The sequence below is a fragment of the Puma concolor genome, chromosome C1 (assembly GCF_028749965.1).
Source record: "Puma concolor isolate L17-30 chromosome C1, mPumCon1.1.hap2, whole genome shotgun sequence".
Classification (NCBI taxonomy): Eukaryota; Metazoa; Chordata; class Mammalia; order Carnivora; family Felidae; genus Puma; species Puma concolor.
The window spans coordinates 83,265,577-83,287,637 of record NC_141674.1 but is presented as its reverse complement, the minus strand read 5'-3'; the positions used below and the strand labels follow the sequence as shown (position 1 = coordinate 83,287,637).

At 37.7% G+C, this 22,061-nt stretch overlaps 1 protein-coding gene across 2 annotated transcripts in view; it reads left to right on the top strand.

Moving 5' to 3' along the window:
• The window catches only part of DPYD (dihydropyrimidine dehydrogenase), an 878,551-nt gene that overhangs the window by 578,336 nt on the left and 278,154 nt on the right, over positions 1–22,061 (top strand). For both annotated transcript variants that reach the window (XM_086717643.1, XM_025935274.2), the window contains one exon: positions 16,649–16,717. In XM_086717643.1, coding sequence (XP_086573769.1) covers positions 16,649–16,717 — 69 coding nt within the window. The remainder of the gene's footprint in view (positions 1–16,648; positions 16,718–22,061) is intronic.

Sequence of the window (22,061 nt, the reverse complement as noted above, 5' to 3'; positions counted from 1 at the left end):
AAGCTTCCACTGGGTCTTTACAATCTGCATTCATTCTTTTATTTAGTAAAAATGTAAGAGGTTTTTGTTTTGCTTTTATACTTTTTTGTTCCAAAAACAAGGCCAGGAACCATTTGCCCTTTGTTCTTGGTAGCTGAAAAATGTAGCATATGGTAAACCTTTTCACTGAATAGGCATTCACGATCATGCATGTGAAAATGCATTAGAAGAATTTATGAGACATGTGGGGACATGGGCTGCATCTGAGACTAAAATCCTCATCACAAGCTTTTATAGTATTCTACCATGAGGACTTGTTTGGTGGGGGAGGGAAGGATACCTCTCTTTCCCTTCATTAAATGGTAGAACAATCAGCGGTGGTTGTAAATAATTCAAAAGGTTCTGAACCAGACTTTGTCTTTTAAATTGAATTGTTCTAGAGGCTGTTCCTTGCCTTATTGTAAGTAATTAAAACAATCATTGCTATTGTTTTTATAATACGTTTTGAAAATATAGAGAAATTATTAAAACGTAAAAGCATTGGGTGAGCCAAAATTGCAGTCCTATACCTTCTTCCCGACTCTTTGGTATATGTTTATACGGTGATTCCTAAGACAAAGGTATGCTTATAAATATATACTTTTAAAGAAACTTTCAAATTGGCAAATCTTATATAGTAGGAAAAATGTATAACCTACCCTTAATTTAGAAAACTACAAACCCAGCCATGCAATTATTTCATTTTAAAAGGCTACTTTTCTCCTATGTGTTTTGGAAGTTTCAAAGATCATGTAATTACATGTGGGATATAGGACGAAAAGATTACAAAACAAACAACTCATTGTTGTTCCCTAAAAGCAGCATTGATATCAACATCTGTGCATTTGTGAGCAAGCTGAAAAGTATGAACAATGCAAAAAAGGAACATTTAAGAGACAAAGTACTTCCTCATTTTCAAACTTTCAATATGTTATTGTGAAAAACATCATGTTTTAAACTCCACAAAGATCCTTCAGAATTTGCTCTGGATTAGAATTGCTAATGCATTGATTATAGATGAAAGTGACTTTAGCCCAGCATTTGAAATAGCTAATATTAGTATTAGAAAAATTTTATGAAATGACTAATTAGAGCAAAGAAATTTGGGAATTTTTTTTTCCAAGGTGATTAATTAGGTGTATACCCTTAGCATGCATTGCAAATATTAGTGCATATGTATTATTTTGGAAGTATATAAGTAGACTTGAATACCATTTCTTGATTTTAATTAGATTACAATGCCTTTTGAGTATCTTCATTTAGCAGGTAATGTGAATTTAACAGGGACTTTGTTGTACACTCTGTTTTATTTTTATAGTATGCAAATAAGGACCAAATGCCAACCCATTCATTATGCTGTATAAAGTTTATACCAGAAAGGTTCCAATCACTTTGAAAAAGGTCCTGTCATTATTTCTATTGTAAATCAGTATGCCAAGCTTCTGAGAAGGAACATTTTGAACTGAAATATGGAATATAGATGAAATCTTAAGACGTTTACAAAGTGTGTGAAACATATTTGGTTGATTCTTAAGTGTCAACAGCATATTAAGGCAAGGGAATCGTTTATCAATATTCAGTGATACAATGAATGTTTTATTAATTGAGTGTCATTAATCTTTATCCTGAAAAGCAAAACACATTAGAGGTTTTGTTTCTATTGCTGTTTACCAAGGTGCCCATTGTTGGCAGATGTGGCAGCTTGAAATAGAGGTGGAAGCACCTGAGTCCATACTTTGCTCCCTGTACAGAAATCTCAGATTGAGATGAAGAAATTGGTGGGGATGGGACATGTTGAAGAGAAAGAAGGAGACTGGAAAAAAAGGGAAAATGGGATCATTTGTGTAAGAAGAGGACACAGGATTGTTAGTTTATACATTCAGCCAGTTTTCCGTCAGCTCCTTCTCTGTTGAAGGAGGTGGGCTCAGGGGGAGAAAGGTGATGAGTATTTATAGAATTGCACGAGAGAAAGACAGGTGCAATGGAAATACTTAGGTATTTCCAATGCAGAACATTAGTCATAAGGAAAGCTTAAAGCTTTAGAGCTTTGAGAGTGTATGCCTTTAGACCTCTTAGGTAAAGGGTATGATTCCTGACTCCCACCCCATTCCCCAACCCTTCCTCACACAACATTGTATGCTGCTCTGTCCTTCACATGGCATCTGTTTAGAATAGTGGCCCTCTTTGGGTCGTCAAATCAGGGAAATACACATGTTTGGGCTCACAGTTCTTAGAATTTTTTCTGGGTAAACAGGAAAAAAATTTTAATCTCAATTCTGATAAAGCAGTGTGAGCCAAGAAACATAATTTAATGAAAGGTATCATAGATATTAGTGAATGTCCTGCCATTTTAGTGAAATCTAAAAAATTTCTTAAATATCTATAAAATGTGAATCTATACACAAAATATTCTGTGGATCCACTCATTTAAAAAATGTATTAATTTACAAATATAAAATGCCCACAATGTGACACTATAGAAAGATCACAGAAGCATATAAAGATAATGCTTTCTACCCTTTCCAATGACATATTTTTTAAAGTCTTATCTGTGGATGTTTAAAACCCAAGTATTGCACCATTTCAAAATGTCATTGTTTGCACTCTAAATTGTAGAAAATGGCAAATCTGAATATGACATTATTCTCTTAGTAATAAAAATTATCATTGAATTTCATTGAAAAGTATTTAATGTCAGATACATAATACCATGTAATTCTCAGAATAATCACTATGAAATAAGTGTGGCAAACCAAATCATTCCCATTTTATAGATAGGTAGTTCATGCAGAAAGACAATTAAATAATATGTTAGTATTTGATCATTCTTTTAACAAGTATGGGACATCTCCTACATGCCAGCACTGTTTTGTGTCCAAAACAGCAATTCTTACTCTGGTGGAGTTTACATTCCAGCTGATGGGGGGAAAGACATCAAATATAGTAAATAAGAAAATGATATAATAGAATATTCTATGGAAAAGATAGTAGGACTGGGAGGGGATGGTTTGCAATCTTCAATAGAGTGTCACTGAGGCAACATTTGAGCAAAGACTGGAAGGAAGTGTGGGAAAGTGCCTGGTGATGTCTGGGAAAGAATGTGTAATGTTGAGGAAGCAGCCAGGGCACAGTCTTCCAACACTGTGTGGCATATCCCATGGTGAATTGAATTTAAGCCATCCTATACAATTTCTGTGAAGTAGTAACATGTATTTGGAAAAGACTAAGTTGTGTGTTTTTAGAAGTCCTTGACTTCTTAAAAGCATTGCATCTAACGTATATTGCACATCAACACTTATGTATTTCTTATTCAACAAATATTTTGTGAGTCCCTGACATGTGTCAAGTACTTTGGTAAACACAACAGGCCGTCCCACCCCACAGGGATATATGCTGAGACAGAAGACACAGCCTGTGTCCTCCAGAAGCTTACCATCCAGGACTTAAGACACAATACCACTAACTCACACAACAGAATTATCTAATTGAATGTGCATTAAACATGCAATCATAGTTAATGAGAGCAAAAGAGCTACATCTCATAAAATAATTACAATAACACTTAGTATTTACATAAAATTTTCATTTGGGAATTTAGTCTTTACAGAAAATGTTTCAATAATCTTTACAACACCCATGTGCTATATGTATGGTACTGGAAGGAGTGCCCAGACTATTTAATGCAGTGCATCATTCCATGTGATTATAATGAGAGTTTTCATTACTTTCTTTTTAACCTCCTTTTTTTCATTCCTGTATCACATATTAGCACTGTATTAATTATTAGTCTTATTAATTTATAAAAGCAGTTCATTAAATGCATGTTTGTTATAGCCTCTAAATAGAAAAAGTTTAAAATTGGAATATAGATGCTTCATAACATTTTTCAAATCAACCCTGTTATGTGCGTTTGAAAGGCAGTATTCCTGAATGAACCACATTAAAATAGGCAACGTATCATGATCTTTAAGTAAAAGCAAAATCAAATCTCATACACAGGTTTTGTGTAAGAAACATGCCTTTTTTTGTGTACAATGAATTCAAATCTCATGGTTTCAGTTGACTTACTGCAACCTCAGTGAAGGGTAAACAGTGATAGAACAACTTAAATCCAGCTAATCATCTTAGATTAAAGTCAGTGCCAAAGTCATGCTATCAAGACAGTAAATGGCTTATAGTTATAAAATTACATGGTAGACATGGTAATTTCATATATGTGCTTTTTCTCCATGATTACAGCAAGTACAATAATCTTTATAGGGATGCACCAGAAATTTTTTAAAAATTTAACATTTATTGGGGCGCCTGGGTGGCGCAGTCGGTTAAGCGTCCGACTTCAACCAGGTCACGATCTCACGGTCCGTGAGTTCGAGCCCCGCGTCGGGCTCTGGGCTGATGGCTCAGAGCCTGGAGCCTGTTTCCAATTCTGTGTCTCCCTCTCTCTCTGCCCCTCACCCGTTCATGCTCTGTCTCTCTCTGTCCCAAAAATAAATAAACGTTGAAAAAAAAATTTAACATTTATTTATTTTTGAGAGACAGAGAGAGACAGAGCATGAGCAGGGGAGGGGTAGAGAGAGAGAGAGATAGGGAGATAGAGAATCTAAAGCAGTCTCCAGGCTCTGAGCTCTCATCACAGAGCCTGATGCAGAGCTTGAACCCATGAACTGGGAGATCATGACCCGAGCCAAAGTCAGATGCTTAACCGACTGAACCACCCAGGTGCCCCTGAACCAGAAAGTTTTTAAAAATTAATAATCAAATAATGAGACCATACTGCCTTCTATAGATACTTTAAAGTGTATTAGGTGCTATGCAATGCTGAACCAAATGATAAGAAAACAAAGGTGAAGGGTGCCTGGGTGGCTCAGTTGGTTACTCATCCTACTCTTGATTTTGGCTCAGGTCATGATTTTGTGGTTCGTGGGTTCGAGCCCTGTGTCAGGCTCTTTGCTGACAGCATGGAGCCTGCTTGGGATCCTCTCACTCCCTCTCTCTCTGCCCCTCCCCTGCCTCAAAATAAATAAATAAACCTAAAAAAAAAGAAAACAAAAGTGAATCAAAATTATATTTTCCCATGGAATGGAGTAAGAGAAGTCAGTGGTAATTATCAATAAATACACATCTGTGATGCACTGTGACAGGAACTGAAATAGAAGTAGGTAAACTACACCCTAATACCCAATAAAAACAGTGATCCTATCTCTGAGTTTATTGAGGGTGGTATGATAGGAATGAGCTCTGAGTTAGACCTTGAAGCGTGAATAAGAGATATACTGTCAGAGGAATAGGGTGGTACTCTTAAGAAGAGAGACCAGCATGGGAAAAAGATGGAAATCTAAAAGGATATCTGGTGGGCAGTATAGATAGGGTGTTCATTATGGTGTGTCAAGATACAGGAAAGCAATGGATTTGGGGCCAGGTTATAAAGAGCCTGTACTACCCTATCTTCATTTCTTAACATGTTTAAGTGGTTAGAAAACAGTGGAACACTCATTAGGTCTTGCTCACTTGGTCTTCCCTCACTTTTTGATTTCCTAGGCACTTCCATCTTCCTTTCTAGCTTAGATGGTAGTTTTGGAGTTGCAGTGAAATAACCCATTGGCCAAGAACATAAAAATGACATTAACCTCTGAGAAGGAAAGTAATAAAAATTGTCATGGATTGAATAAAATCTACCATTTATAGGAATAAACCCACAAGGTCTTCTATAAATGTATGATTAAGGAACACAGAAAAATGATTCAGAGAAAAAAAATATTATAACCAGACAATTCAAGATTTGTATTTACTCTTATTAGCTGAAAAACCATGAATAGTTATTTAACCTCTTAAAATAAGTTTTTCCCCTATCTGTGAATGGGGCTGGTAATTTCTGTTTTGTTATGTTGTCCTAAAGATTAGAGATATACACGTGAGATACTTAACACAATGCTTGGCACACGTAAGTACACAGCATGTGCTTCACCCCAAATTTAGTGGATTTGAACAACTATTAATTTATTTCAGAATTCTGCATGTTAGCAATTTGGGCTGGGATAAGCTGGGTGGTTCTTGTCTCAGCTCATCCCACTTTTTCTGTAGTCAATTTCCAGGTCGGCTGGGGCTGGCTAGTCTCAGGTAGCTTCACCTAGATGCCTCATCCTTATCCCATGTGCTCTGATCCTACAGCAGACTATGCCAACTTGATCACATGGCCAGGCAGGATTTCAACAGAGTGGGCAAAAAAGGACAAGACTTCTTCAAGCCTTGGTTGGACACTGGCACAATATCACTTTTGCCATGTTCTGTTGATGAAAACAAGTCACAAAGTCAGTCCACATTCCAGTAGCGGGTAAATAAATCCCCCATGTGATGGGAGTAGCTGCACATTTACATTGCAAAGGGGCATGAATACAGGGAGAAGAACACTTCCCCCACCCCACTCCCCGAACACTCTACCACAAGAAGATTGAGGATGCAAAATCAGTTGGAATCTCTAATGTAAATTGAAAGGATAGGAAATCAATATGGTAAATCTTAATGTAGTAGAGAGGAACTTGGAGGCAAAAGACCTGAACTTAATCCTTGCTTCTGCTATTGATTAGCTTGACCCTGGTAAAATAAATGATCTACGCTCATTATTCTCAGTATAAAGTTTTCCAAATTCATAATTATTACAGGGAATAAATGAGATAGTGTATGTGAAAATGTGCAGTAAGTTTAAATATATACATAAATTTAATGGATTACTGTTCTTTGATATAAAGTATACTTAATAAATTCTGAGAGGTTTTCGAACCTCTTACTTTATACCACCTATCTGTCCTTCTAATTCTCTCTCTAGAATGTAGAAATTTGCTTACATTTAAATACTGGGATTGGTAATAAAAATGTACATTACTGGGAATTTCTTTCCTCAGCTACCTGTCCCAGCATTCCTTTGAAGCAAATATTATTGAATCCCAATTATGTATAAGGTATAATATTAGGTACTAGAGGTATACCTATGAAAAAAAGCCCTGTCCCCCAAACTTCAGTCATCTTTTGAAAAACACACAAACAACAGCTTAATACCATATAATGTTATAACAGAGAAATGCAAAGGATGCCATAGGATCTCCGAAGAGGGGTGCCTGACCCAGTCAAGGGGAGAAGAGTACATAGGAAGGGGTTCCTAGTGAAGGTAATGCCCAAATGAGGAGCAGGAATTTACTGGACAGAGTAATCCAAAATTCTAATCCAACTGCCCAACTGGTTAGGAACCATAGTTTCAGACCCTGCCTGGATGAACCTGATTTCTACCAATGCACCCAGTTCCATTGCCCATGATATGTATCCATTCATTTCTCCCCAACACTAAACTGAACTACTTGGGATTTCTTAAACAGAGCATATTTCTTTAAATTTTTTTTTTCAACGTTTATTTTATTTTTGGGACAGAGAGAGACAGAGCATGAACGGGGGAGGGGCAGAGAGAGAGGGAGACACAGAATCGGAAGCAGGCTCCAGGCTCTGAGCCATCAGCCCAGAGCCTGACGCGGGGCTCGAACTCACGGACCGCGAGATCGTGACCTGGCTGAAGTCGGACGCTTAACCAACTGCGCCACCCAGGCGCCCAACAGAGCATATTTCTTAAACACAGCATCCTGTGCCTTTGCTTCTGCTGCTCACTCCACCTGGAGTGCTCTTGCCTCTTTTATTTCTAATCAGTGTCTAATAAACACCCAAGCATGACTTCAGAGTCTAGTAGGAGTTGCTTTTCTAGGATATCTTCCCTGATTCACACAGGTACAAATAATCACCCTTCCCTTTCTTCTGTCATTATATCCTGGTTCATACACTATAATTATTTTTCTATCAATTTACATATGTCTGCTTTATTATACCATATGCTCCTAGAGCACAGGGACCATTCCTTATTCATTCAGACAAAAGGAATAGACATATGGCCAGGAGAATGCAGAATACATGTTACATTCAGGAAGCAAAGTAATTCAATGTGGTTGGAGCAAAAGTAGCATTGTGATCTTGTACAGCTTATTACAGAATTAGATTTTATCCTGAAGTTGGATTTGAAAAAGAAGTGTGGTATGATCAGGTTTGTTTCTTTAGAAGGATCTGCCAGATGGCATAGGCTGCAAAGAGAGAGAGGGAGACTAATAAGAAAGCTATTCCAGTAATCCAGGGTAACAGTGGTGAGGATCTTAACTAAGACAGTCATGATGAAGAATCAGGAATACTTAGAAGGGATCATTAGGAAGTAAACTAGAGCAGTGCTTTTCAAACTTTCCTGTGCATTAGAATTACCTGGAGATCTTTGAAAAACCCTGATGCCTGGGCCTAACTACATACAAATTATCCTAGAATCCTTAGGGTTATTTTTTTTTTCCTTACTCTTCAGGGTATTTCAATGCTTAGCCAAGTCAAAGAACCAGTGGACTAGAGAGTACTTGGTGAATAACTGGGTGTAGGTGATGAGAGAGAAAGGAAGAAAGGAAATCTAGTTTCCTAACTTGGGATGAAAGGGTGGAGTATATTTAACATGAAATGAACAAATTCAGGGCAGAGTTTGATCTTGAGCAAATTGAATCTAGGGGGTAGAAGGCAGTTGGACATGTTGTTCTTGAACTTAGGAGAAAGATATAGGTTGGAGGTATACACTTTATAACTTTTCTACATACGGATATGATCTGAAATTGTTGTGAATGTGATATCCAAGGAAATGTGTATGAAGTGATACCAAGAGGACCATAAGTAGACCCTGGGGACATCAACATGTAAAAGGTGGTCAGAGGTAGAAGAGCCTGAGAAGGAACAATGAAAATGAAAGTAACAAAAAGAGGTACCTCCAAAGCTCATATGGAAGAGGGTTTCAGTAAGCTGGAGATAGCTCACTGTCTAAGTGCTGAAGAGAGTTCCAGTACAGATTCAGGCTGAAAAGTATCTATTTGCCAAGGTCACTGATGACCTTGGGGAGATGACTTCCTAGACAGAATAGGGACAGAAACTAGATAAAATATTTAAAGAAGTGATCAAAAGGAGAGGAAAAAGCAGCCATTACTACAGTTTCTGAATAGTATGCAGTGTTTTATTTTTTCCTGTTTTAGTGGAAAATGTCTGATTTTCTATGGAAACTATGTGCATATTGTTTAACTTGCAATATGACTTTTCTATGTTAGGAATAGTTGTGTAAACAGCACATTTGTTAGTCCCAAAATAAACAAAGAAAATGATGAATTTTTAAACAATATAAAAAGACAACTTTAAGAATATTATTCTCATCTGCAAACATCAAATAAGCAATAACCATATAAAATATGAGGAAAGTTTCACTGTTAATGTGCTATTCTCATTGTGTACATTTAAGGAAAATTGTACCAATCTCACTTCCACTTTATTTCTACTACAGTACAAAGAGCATTTAAAATTTGAATGTTGTACAGTTAATTAATATTTAATAAACATATTTTCTTGGTTTAAATGTCTTTGAAAATCACATGTCCCATGCTATTTTTCCTCCTTGATATAATCCCAGTAGTGTTAGGGATAATTTTGTTAAATTGTTTGACAAAACCTAACTCAGCTACTTGTAATTTACAGTTGTTCACCTTTGTCACTTTTCAGTTTTCCCCTACTAAAAAATTTAAGTTGTCTTGCAGCTGAATTGTTGACTGAATTTCCAATGTAGTTCATAATATAGTTACAGAATACCAAAACAGTGTTGCTGACATGTGTTTTAAGCATACACTTTAAGTTAAAGGGAATTTGGGAATATAGCCAGCTTGTAACCAATTAGATGTTTTAAGTTGTTCTTCACCTTAATTTCTAATGTACAAACTTTATGGTAAATCAGTTTGAAAAAAAATGCTAAATAAAATCATTTTTATTTTTTCCATAAAGGAAATGTAATTTTAAAAAATAATTTAATCATGAATTGTGATTCTTTCATTTAAAAGTTAGGGAGGATGACAATAGAAGCCATTTAACATGTTTTGTTTTGTTTTGTTTTGTTGTTTGGAATAAGTTCTATCAGCACAAAGGCTGACCCAGGGCTTGAACTCATGAACTGTGAGATTATGACCTGAGCCAAAGTTGGACGCCTAACAAATGAGCCGCCCAGGTGCACCTCTCCCTCATTATTTCTAAGCCTCTGTCCCCCATTCTTTCATGTCGGAAGATCTCATCTACTACTTAAGAAAAATGTGCATACCAGAAAGGATAATTTTACCTTTTCCACACCAAGTCTATAAACGCAATTGCATCCATACCTATTTTTTCTCTCTCTACTCTTCTCTTCCACCCCATTAAACCGGAAACAGTGCCTCTGCTCCTATCAAAGGTTACTTCTACTTATGCGAAAGACTCATCATCACCTCTTGCCTTCTCAATAGCTTTTTCCTCCTTTCCAGATTATTTCCACCAGCATAAAAACATACTCAAATATGGCCCATTAAGAAAAAACATCTCTCCCTAGACCTCCCATAATCATTTATGTGCTGCCCCATTTATCTTTTAGCTAGCTCACCAAAACCTTGGGAGAGATTTGTGTGTCACTTCTCTCCACTTCTGTATATTCTATTCACTCAGACTATTCCAGTCTGACTACTGTCCTTGCTGCTTTACTGAAACCATTTTTTGTAAAGGTTACCAATGGTTGCTGTATTGCCAAACCTCATGGACGATTCTGTATTCTCTCACACAAACCCTTAGTTGTCTTCACCAGAGTGGATTGGTCTTTGCTTTCTGGAACACTTTCCTCTCTTAGCATTTGTGACCTCACATTCTCAGATGGCATCCCAGGCCCTTCCTTTTTCTGTATTTTATTCTCTTCCCTTTGAAGTCACCTATCCAGGTGGCTTTAAATACTGTTATATTTCGAAGTTTCTAATACGTACGCCTTCATCTCTAACCTCTTTAGTGAGTTCTAGACTCATGTATACAGTGACATGGTTTATGTTCTCATTAATGAGAGAGGCTTAATAGACATTTTATGTGTAAGATATGAAAACGGAACCTCTTAGTACCTCCCCCCACCCCACACTAGTTATTTGACTAGGCCTTGTTGCATCTCAGTAAACTGTCTACATTCCGCTTAGTAGCTCAAGCCAATAATCTAGGGATCAGCCTCAATCTCTCCTTTTCTCTCATCTCCTGAATCTAACCACTGACCAGTCTTGTTGGTTCTAGCTCAGAACTGTCCACTTCACTGCATCCCCATGGGTAATATGCAAGCCACATTATTTCAATCTAACTGGACTCTGCTTTCATCCTGAAACACCTTCATTCCCTTCCCTATAAATTAGTGAAACACATCTTTTTAAAATGCAGATCAGATTCTTTTATCACCCTCCTTTAAACCTTTCACTAGTCTCCACTGCATCTATAATAAAACCCAATTCCCACAGGGATCAGCTCATAGAGATATGGCCACTGACAGTTTGTCTCATTTTCTCTTAAATTCGTCTTACCCTATCATGAAACTCCATCCACATGGCCTTCTCTTTTTCTTAAATATGTCATGCTCATTCCCACCTCAGTGTCTTTGCACATGTATTTTCTTCTACTTAGAATGCCAGTTGTCTTCCAGTTCCCCATCCCATTCTTCAGTGTAAGGGGCCTTCTTATCTATCATGTCTCAACTCACACAGCCTTTTACTGACCATCATCTGATGGAGGCACTGTGCACCCCACTGATTCTCCATTACTGTCCTCTATTATGCCTTTCTAACAATAATCTTGGTGTGTAAATAGTCCTAATAATTTTTTAACTTGTTATGATTTTCTCTCCCTAAAATGTAAGCTACAGGAAGGCAAGGACTTCTTTCATTTTTTAAATCACTTCTGAGTTAGAACAGTTACTGGTACATAGTATGTGCTCAAGAAATATCAGTTGGGGTACCTAGGTGGCTCTGTCATTTAGGCATCTGACTTTGCCTCAGGTCATGATCTCATGGTTTGTAGGTTTGATCCCTGCATCAGGCTTTGCAGTAACAGTGAAGAGCCTGCTTAGGATTCTCTTTCTCTCCCTCTCTCTCTCTGCCCCTTGCTTTCTCTCTTTCTCTCTCTCTCTCTCTTTCTATCTCTCTCTCTCTCAAAATAAATAAATAAACTTAAAGAAAAATAAATATTAGTTGAGTGTTCAGTGGAAAAGACTCTAAGTCAATGTCTTAAACTCCTTTCTATGTCATTTGGTAGCAAGCACACAGTACATGCTCAATTTGCTTATTAATGGACTAACTGACATTGACTCTCCCACTAGCCTGTGTGTCATAAAATGTAGGATGTAGTTCAAACACTACATAGCACTTGGCCATGTATAAATTTGCCTATGTATAAAATTATCCAATGATTTTTAAAATATGAGTTATAAAACTGGAGCACTAGAAATGGCCTAATTTAAGTGAAATATAGGCAAAAGTTACCCTGGCTTTAAGAAAATGTTTCACTGAATATTTATTTCTAGTAATATAGCATGATGTTTCACAATATAAAATATCCATCAATTCTCTTTTTTCATGGGAAGAAAACAAAACCCTGTCCTTTCTTGCTTGCCTAAAAACCAAGCACAGTAAAACACGGAAAGGCTTTCTAATCATCAAAGAAAGATTAAATTATGCCCAGTGTCCTTTTAATGTTAATATCTTTTAGCCTGACTCTTTGAAAAATCCTAATATGTTTTAATAAAGAATAAAATGATTTTTGGGTCATTTTTATTCCCCTGAAGTAGAATGTCATCACATATTTTCCCAAAATATCAGTTGGTTTTAGATTAAAAATATTTAGACCAAGAAGACAATTTGGCATTTTAAAAATAATGTATATATTTTTCCCTTACATTTACTTAACTGTTAAAAAATTGCTTAGGAAGTTATTTCAAAAGTGCCAATTTTAGTTTTAAATGTAATAATTGTCAAGACTCTAAGTGAAAGATATCAGGATACAACTTGAATTTTCTTAAGACAAAGTGGTGTTAGTTCACACATACAGATGTGTTAGTGGTACACCTAGCTTAGAAGTGGCTAGCATAGGTCTCTTCCCATTACACATTTTCTACTTCCCTGTCTCTGCTTTATTTTCCCCTAGCATAACTAGCTCTGGGTGGAGGTGGCAAGATCGGTTAAGTGAAGAGTCAGTTGGGGGTCACCAGCAGCTCTGAACACACTTCATTCCAGTTTAGGGACCAATGAGAAAAAGAATTGTTTATCTTCCCAGCTCCAGTGCAGGACTTCCACAGGAATAGAGTGGCTGATTGCTATGATCAGCCCTGTTAGAGATACTTTCTGTTTTTTGGGCAAGAACATAGAGTCTGTTTCAGAAAGTGAGGAAAGAAGAACAAGGTAGTGCTTGACTGCTTAGAGCACACACACAAAAATCTACCTCTGCTTAACATAACGTTTCTCTCCCACCTGTGGTCACCCTTCCCCAGTGACACCCCATGCCAAATCATACCAAGTCACTGCATCCCCAGGCGTTTGGTGGCACCAGGGCTCTTGATGTTCAGGACAATTATCTGGGTAATATTTATTTCTCTCCATCAAGCCCAACCACAGCTTCTCATGATCCTCAGGACCTATAGGTCAAAAATGACTTTAACCAACCCCAACACAATCAATATATATTTGAAGCAATAACAGCTTTGTCAAAATTAAAATGGCCATTTAGTAAAGTGGAACCAGGTTAGACACTAGTTGAGAGCATATATCATATATACTAGTCAATGCTAGTAAACATGGTTATTTACTAGTCATTTACTAGTCAGTGCTGGTAAACATTATTTTCCTGGCAGCAGATTTCTTTGGTCAGGCTATCTGCTTAGCTGAGTCCTGCCCACTATAAGGGTCTTCCCTGTTGTCCTCCACGGCTGCCTAGGAGGGCCATGGGAGAGGAGGATGTTGTGCTGATTCAGCACTGCTTCATATTTCTATAGGAATGTGAACCTGAGGATTACTTTTCATAATTAGAGGCATATTTGGCTTTTGTTTTTTGGGTTTTTTTTTTTTTTGCTTGTCTTGATTTAAATAATAAAACTCCCTAAAAACCTTAGTATACTGTTTATTACTTTCACCAGAGAAGCACTCGTATCTAATGCTAAAATCTGTTTTTCATTTTGAACTTTGGATCTCACCCTGCCTTTAAAGTTTTAGCAACAAGCCTGGAGGCTCTGCCCATTTCCAAACTCTTTTTATTAACTGTTTTGTTTTTAAAATTTGGGGTTTTTTTGACCTTGAAGCCACCGAGGACAATAGGAATCTGTCTGACCTGCCCCCATTTGATTTTCCTTTTAGATGGGCTCCGTTTTTGTTCATGCAGGGGATACTCACCAGGAGGTATTAGTCTCGTCCTAGAAGATCAGGTGTACACTGTGGTATTTCTCACTGGTTAGTTTTCAAAATAGGGGGGCAGAATATCCCTGATCTTAGATCACGTGAAAAGGGCAGAAAGAGCGTCTCTTACTGAAGGTTCATAAGTTATGCTGGTGATCCTTTTTTAGCTAGCAAATGGGCAAGCATGGAATTTGACTTTTCCCTTTCTTTTAGCCCTAGAGAAAAGGCCATGTGTCATTCTTAACATTTGTTTCTCCAAATTCTTAAAAGCTGCATTCTCACTGGACACAAATGTTGACTCCTGAACTCACCCCAAAATAATTAGGCATTCTTAACTTTTCTCTGTTCATCATTTACTTTCTTCCTTTTGTTCTCTCTCTAAAGAGGAATCAATCTTATGTCTCATCATTGTCCCACCTGTATCTGATTCAAACTCTCAGATCTTCTGATCCCTGTTTCTCAATTGCTCTGTCTGGTTCACAGGTTCTGTGTATTTTAACATCTGACCCTTTTTTCTATCACCAAGACCAACACCCAGATCAGCCTTGCTCACTCTTCACTCTGACTCATGATAATTATTTGCCAACACTTTTCATCTGTTGTTTGTTTTTTCCCTTCTCTGACTCAAGATACTCATTTCTGCTTAATCTTAAAGGGATAAACTGATAGCGGCACCTGGGTGGCTCAGTCTGTTAAGCATCCGACTTCAGCTCAGGTGATGATCTCGTGGTTCATGGGTTCAAGCCCCACATTGGGCTCCGTGCTGACAGCTCGGAGCCTGGGGCCTGCTTCAGATTCTGTGTCTTTCTCTCTGTCCCTCCTCCACTGCAGCTCTTGTTCTCTCCCTCAAAATAAATAAGCAAACATTTTAAAAAACAAATAAAAAAAAGGAAGAGCTGATAAAGCAACTCCCTGCTCCTAAACTTTTGGTGACCTCATTCATTTATTCACTCAGTCTTATTGTGTGCCAAGCACCATGCTGATTATTGTAGGTGAACAATGAATGATACAGAGCAGGCCCAGCTCCCATGGAGATTATAGTCTATCAGGAGAGAAAAAAAATTAACCCAGCGTTACAGTCAGGCTTGTTGTCTCCGTGGTTTTCATGGTGTATGATCCCAACTTATTTTCTGTTTCTGTCAATGTTGAAAGCATTTACAACATATATTTGTTTTGTTTTGTTTTCTAGACATATATATGAAAGCTGAGTGTAGTGAGAGCATAGTTAGTGACTTTTAGTGGACTCTTCCTCTAGATTCTGCAACTTTAGGCTTGGCACAAACTCTTTGTGGTTCAATCTCAGTCTTTAAATGTTAATAATAAAACAAAAAAACTAATGACATGTATTGAATGCTTGCTTTGGGCCAGCAAAATCTAGCGGTTAAAAGCACAGATTCCCAGTCAAACTGCCTGGGTCTGAGTCCTGGCTCTGCTCCCTATTATCTGTGCTACTTGTGCATCTCAGTATTTCAGCATCTTCTATAAAATGGGGAAAATAGCACTGGGAACAATTAATTAAGTGAATGAAGTCAAAACCATTTAAAAAGCACCTACAACATCATAAGAGCTATGTAAGTTTTAGCAACTTCCATTATTTCTTTCCTAAGTAAGTCATACTATTATCCATGTTTAACCAGTGAAGAAACTAAATAACTTGCCTGGGGCCACACAGTCAGTGGTAGAGTCAGAGTTCTAATGCGGATATTCTGGCTTCTGAGCAGATATTAGTAGCTATTATTCTATGTACCCTCTATTATAGGGTTATTGTAAATAGTCAAATAATCAGCATTTAATAAAGTTTAAACTTATAGTGTAATGTGAATATGTAAGGTATTATTATCCATGCTGTAATAAGATATGATTGAAGAAAACACTAATTTATTTCTTTTCCGTATCTTGAAACTTATAGCTACAGCAGAAATTATATTAATAAACATTTCTATGTCATTGTGTGATATAGACAACCCTCTCACATGCACAAATTTATGTAAGTCCCACTATCACTTTCTGAGGTGGACAAAGTCCACATTGTTCTCTCCATTTTAAAAATAAGAATGTGGAGGACCAGAAAAGTTAAGTAACTTACATTAAGAATTCAGAGGTAGTAAATGAGAAAGTCTCTAACATAAGTCCGAAGCCCAGAATCTCATTCTTTGCCTCACTGGAAGACTCTGTTGTTTTTTAATAATTTTTCTTTCAGTGGATCAAAACTAATTTTTAGACTATAGTTTACCATTGTAAACATATATATGTAAATATCAATATACCCTTGTGTACAAAAGCATAACCATTTGAACTGACATTCTTTCCCTCTTTTCGTTTTAAAGATTGTGATTGCTAGCATCATGTGCAGTTACAGCAAAAATGACTGGATGGAACTCTCCAAAATGGCTGAGGTAATGATTTCTTTAGTATATATTTATTTTATTTCTCCTCTTCCATTTTTATTAGTTTTAAATAAAGAGCTGCCATGAAAAATAACACAGTAGAAGTAAAATTGAATGGAAAATGGTAACTTAAAACATTTCTATTATAATTTGTTTACCCTGTGTTTTCATTAAAATGATGGAAATGTAAATTTAAAAGGAATCTATTCTATGAAAGTGGTCCCTTGGATTTCACACAGTACCAAAAAAATCCTTTATTCTTTGAATCCATATACTCTTTATTTGCATATTAAGCAAACTGTATATTATGATGGATGCCATGATAAAATTTAATTCTACCTTTGAGAGTGTAACAGGATCTTACCTTGCCTTTAGGCAAACTAGTTTGACAGCGAGAAGAAATTTTGAATATAAAACTGTTGAATATTTAAAATATAAAAGGTTCGTTTAATACTATTCTAGTTTGAATACAGACATGCATAAAATGGTAGGACAGAATGCTCCTGAATTGAACACTAGTCAGCAGGTTTTCTATAATATAAATTGAATCTTGCACAAATGCAAACAACTAACCATGTGCCTCCAATTTGTATTTCAAATAGAAAAATACATACTTAAAATTGTATACTTATGTCCGTCATGCTGTCATGAAAAATAATCTAGATAGCTTCAGCTGGGGTTTCTTGAAAACCTCTCAGAAATGTAGAAGGCTAAATCTAACAGCGCTTATATACTAATGACTGTACATTATAAAATATTATAAAGCCTTCTATCGTGTTCGAAAATTGTACATTTTATTTGGATATCTTAAAACTGCGAGGGAAAAATTACTTCTGGGACTTAAAGGGGTGAAATTAAACATGATCAGTAATTGGTTTCGTGATCTTTAGTGCTGGGTCCACTTTATACATGTATTTACCTAATTGACCATGAAATCTTCCACAGAACCTGTGCTTGGCATGAGCTTTGCCAATTTTAAGCTGACTATGATGAATGGCTTTATCACGCTGCTTGCTTTCTGCCTTTCTGTAGAATAAAATACTTTAAAATAAATATATTCTTCAGTAATGAGCATTAACTTTTAAATAAACAAATTTTACTTTTAAAAAGTCCAAAGCCTTCCTATTAGTAACATACCAACCAAGTTAAAGATATTTTTCACGTTTCTCACATTCTGTACCTATTTATTTAATTGCAGTTTTATTTAATATCATAAGTACTCACAGCAAAAAAAAAAAAAAAAAAAAAAGAACAGCAAAAACAAAGGATAGGAAGGAAGAGAGGATAAAAAGAAGAGAAAAAAATTAGAAAAAGTTATGCTTTCCATTGGGTCAAACCAGTCTATAGAATCTCTCCCCAGGAAAGCCATCTACATAACAAGAAGGTCAATCTATAGATGCTGTCAATTAAAAAAAAAATCTTTTCTATAATCTTAAAATATGGACCATCCCAGGGCATATTGCATGAAGGAGCTATCCCCTGGAGGGGACATCCCCCTGGAGGGCCGCATTAGGCAGCATGATTCATCATAGCTCATTGATAGGTACCCAATAACGCTTTGTAGAGTCAGTTTTGTTTTTATGAATGCATGCTTCAAAAGAGATTAAAACAGATTTTCTTTTTTTTACAATAGAAGATCCCACATTCAAACAAACCAACAAAAACAAACAAACAAAAAAAACCCATTCAAACCAAACTTACTATACCACTTACAGTGTACATTTCTTTGGGGGGTGTTGATAATGGGCGGTAAGAAATCAGAACTATCACACCAGCTGTTCTAGCACGAGTTTTAAGTTCAGCAGATGACTTAATGTAATGACGAATATACTTTAAATTCATGAAGTTCCTCTCCTTATGGTAGATTAATTTTCGAATTACGCAATAGGGAACCAAGGAAATCTGTTATGAGCTCTTTACTATTATATCCGAAAACAGAAATGACACATGTGTAACAGCAGGACAGATCAAGTTGTACAAGAACATGAAAAAGCAAAGAGTGAGAAACTGTGTCAGAATGAAAATTTGCACGAGGAAGGATCATTATTATTTGTTTCACCAGAGGCTACCACTGTGTTTTCCTATTCTATTTTTTTAAGTTTATTTATTTATTTTGAGAGAGAGAGACAGAGAGAGAGAGCAAGTGGGGGAGGGGCAGAGAGAGGGAGAGACAGAATCTGAAGCAGGCTCCAGGCTCTGAACTATCAACACAGAGCCCAGCAGGGGGCTCTAACTCATGAACTGTGAGATCATGACCTGAGCTGAAGTCGACTTCTTAACCAACTGAGCCACCCAGGCACCCCTACCATGTACATATTTTTTAAATATATTCTTTTAAGTTCATTTGTTTATTTTGAGAGAGAGAAAGCAAGCATGTGTGTGTAGGGAAGGGTTAGAGAGAGGGAAAGAGAGAATCCCAAGCAGGCTCTGTGCTGTCAGCACAGAACCCTATGCAGAGCTTGATTGTACAAACTGTGAGATCATGGCCTGAGCCAAAGTCAAGAGTCAGACACTTAACTGACTGAGCCACCCATGTGCTCCTATCATGTGCATATTTTTTTTAGAAAGCTTTGTTTCCTCCCGGAAATAGAACCATACTGAACCAAACCTTCCTTTTCAGTTTAACCCAAGAATACACATGCTTTTATTGTCATCTTTTATGCATTCTTCAACCTGGTTTGAATTTGTTGTTTTGTGAACGCCATAGAAAAGAAGCAGCCTTTAGAAAAGTGTTCACAGTTTGGTGTCAAATCAGTAGCATTGTTAGGGTCTGCTCAAGTTTTCTGTATCTGATCACAGGCTTTCCTACTTTTCTGGGACATGGATAACCTACTCCAATTCCATGCAAAGGAAGATCTATGGAACACCTACTATGTGCAAAGTCTCTTGCCAGCCAAAACAGAGGTGAATAAGATATAGCACCCATCATACTAGAAAGATACCCCAGTCAGAAAGATCAGAAAGACACCAAACTGAACCGTATGGAACGCTGACAATATCAGGTCTTAAACAGATCTTGAACTGATTTTAATAGATCTTGAATCCATTTCTTTCTTAATGCGTATTAGCTTAGAAAACAGAGCCTGGGTCAAAGGTAATGTGAAGATGCTTAATGAAGGATACAACCCCAGAGCAGGAAGGGTGGGAGCAAAAGGGAAATTAGATAGGAAGAAGGGAAAGCAGATCCTGTGTGGTACATTCCAGGCTGGCTCCCACTTCACAAGGAAATGGAGCTAATTGCTCTGTCCTGTGGGATGGAGAGTGCTTTGTGAAATCATCCTGCCTCACAACAGTTCAGAGGAGAAGGGTGAGAGATGTACCTACTGGTTCCTTTCTGTCTACTGTCTCTCACTGGTCAAATTTCACACCCCGGGGTTCTGCCTTCCTCTGCACTCCTGGGTTGTGTATCCTGCCCATTTTAGGGCAGCTGCCAATAAGGAAGCCAAATCCCACAGCATGCTGTGAGACATTTCTTGTTTCTTGTTTGATGTGTCTTGTGAGATGTTGTGACATCTAAACCCAGAACCTAGGAAAAAGCTAGAGCCTCTTGGTCAGGTGTGCACATGGGTACTTCTGGGGCTTTCACTTTGACAGATACAGTGGCAGCTGTGGCAAAGCCCAGCTCCCATGGTGAGGGAGCTGTGAGAACTGGCAGGGGTAGAAGTTGTGAGAACAGCATCAGGGACTGAGGTCTCTTCTCAAGCTAGTGGCAAAAGCTTGAGTGGCAAGTAAGGCCATCAGATTTGAACCAGCAGATAAATTGAATATGGCTCAACATGCATTGCTACCACCCTAATCCAAGTTTATGAGACAGCTTGCCCTCAGGCAATCCGAAACCTTCCCACTCTCCTTCTTAAGATGCAAAATCCTTACCTTAACCTGTAAGCCTCCCCACCATGTTCTGGACCCTGTCTGCTTCCCCAGCATCATCCTCAGTTTGGTATCCACATCCCAGCACCTGCTGGTCTCCTCCTACTCCTCCGACACACTCTGAACTGACAGCCTTTGCTATTCCCTTGGCCTGGAACATTCTCTCTTACTCATACAGTGTTCTCTTGTTCTCAATTCTGAGTCCCCTGATTGGTAGGTTAAACCCTCTGCCTAACTCCTTCTAAGATCCTGTCTTCAGAAGCCAGTTTACCATAAAACTAATGAAACATACGCTTCAGGGCTTACTTGCCCAAGTTTACTTCTAAACCCCTGTACCTAATTTTGGATTTGTAATTTTTACTTATTTTTTTTTTTCTTAATGAAGTTTCCCTGATGTGTTTACGCTTCAGGCTCCCCAAAATCTAGGTGTACTTCTGCCTGTGCTTTTCCTTTGTGGCATTTAATACAGTGGTAATCACAGTGGTGTCATTCGCTCATTAACCTCTGTCCTGCTTATTACACAGCAAGCTCCTGGGGGTGGAGACTCCTGGCTGGTTCACCACTTAATCTCCAATCCCAAGCACAGGGCTTTGCCCACCTGTGGTTATCCCTCAAGTATTTGTTGAAGCAAAATAGGGATACAGAGCTGGTATACTGACATGTGACAAACAAAGAGCAAACAATTACAGAATAAATGGGAAGAGTGGCACTTTATTTGGCACCAATGAACTTGAGGTGATTAAGATACAAAGTAGAAAGTTTTAAGCCAGGGACCTGATGAGGGATTGCCAAAGTTCTGACCACGATTGGTAGGATGTCACCTACTGAGAAAGGTCCAGGGAAAATGCTCAGGTGTCAAGACCAGGTGGCCACACTATTCCTAGCAGGGAGTCCAAACAAACTACTGAAAAGCTGAGTTCTTACCATTTTTTTTAGCCTGAATTTGGGCTAGCAGTGTGTCGTGAAATTAAATAGATGTTAGAATTAGGAGATCTCAAATAGGCTGGGGCAGAAAGCAAAGGTGAACCATAGAAATGTGTAGGAGCAGGTGGATATAAGTCTGTGAAGAGTGATCTTTAGCACACTGAATGCAGTCAGGAAAGGTGGACGCCAGCTTGCAGACAAGAGACAGTCACTGACTTAGTGTCCAGTAAGGCCCAAGCCAGTTCAGTGTTTACCTGTACCAAATCCACTTAAAAGTAGTTTAAGATCCTGGAGAATTTATGCCTCCAGTTTTGAACACATGAGACTAGATGACAGTGTTGATACATACGAAGTCAACAATGGGCATTGTATTTTAAGAGATGAAATTAAGAGAAAATTCAAGAAGTGTACCTTTCATCCCCCCAAGGAAACACCATCCTCACCCTGCTTGGGCTCTGATGCTTTTTGCCAGCCCCACCACCCGTGGAAGCCTTTCCTTCCCACCTGGGCTCTGATATACTACATCAAACCACCCTCCACATGGACATCCGTCTCATTG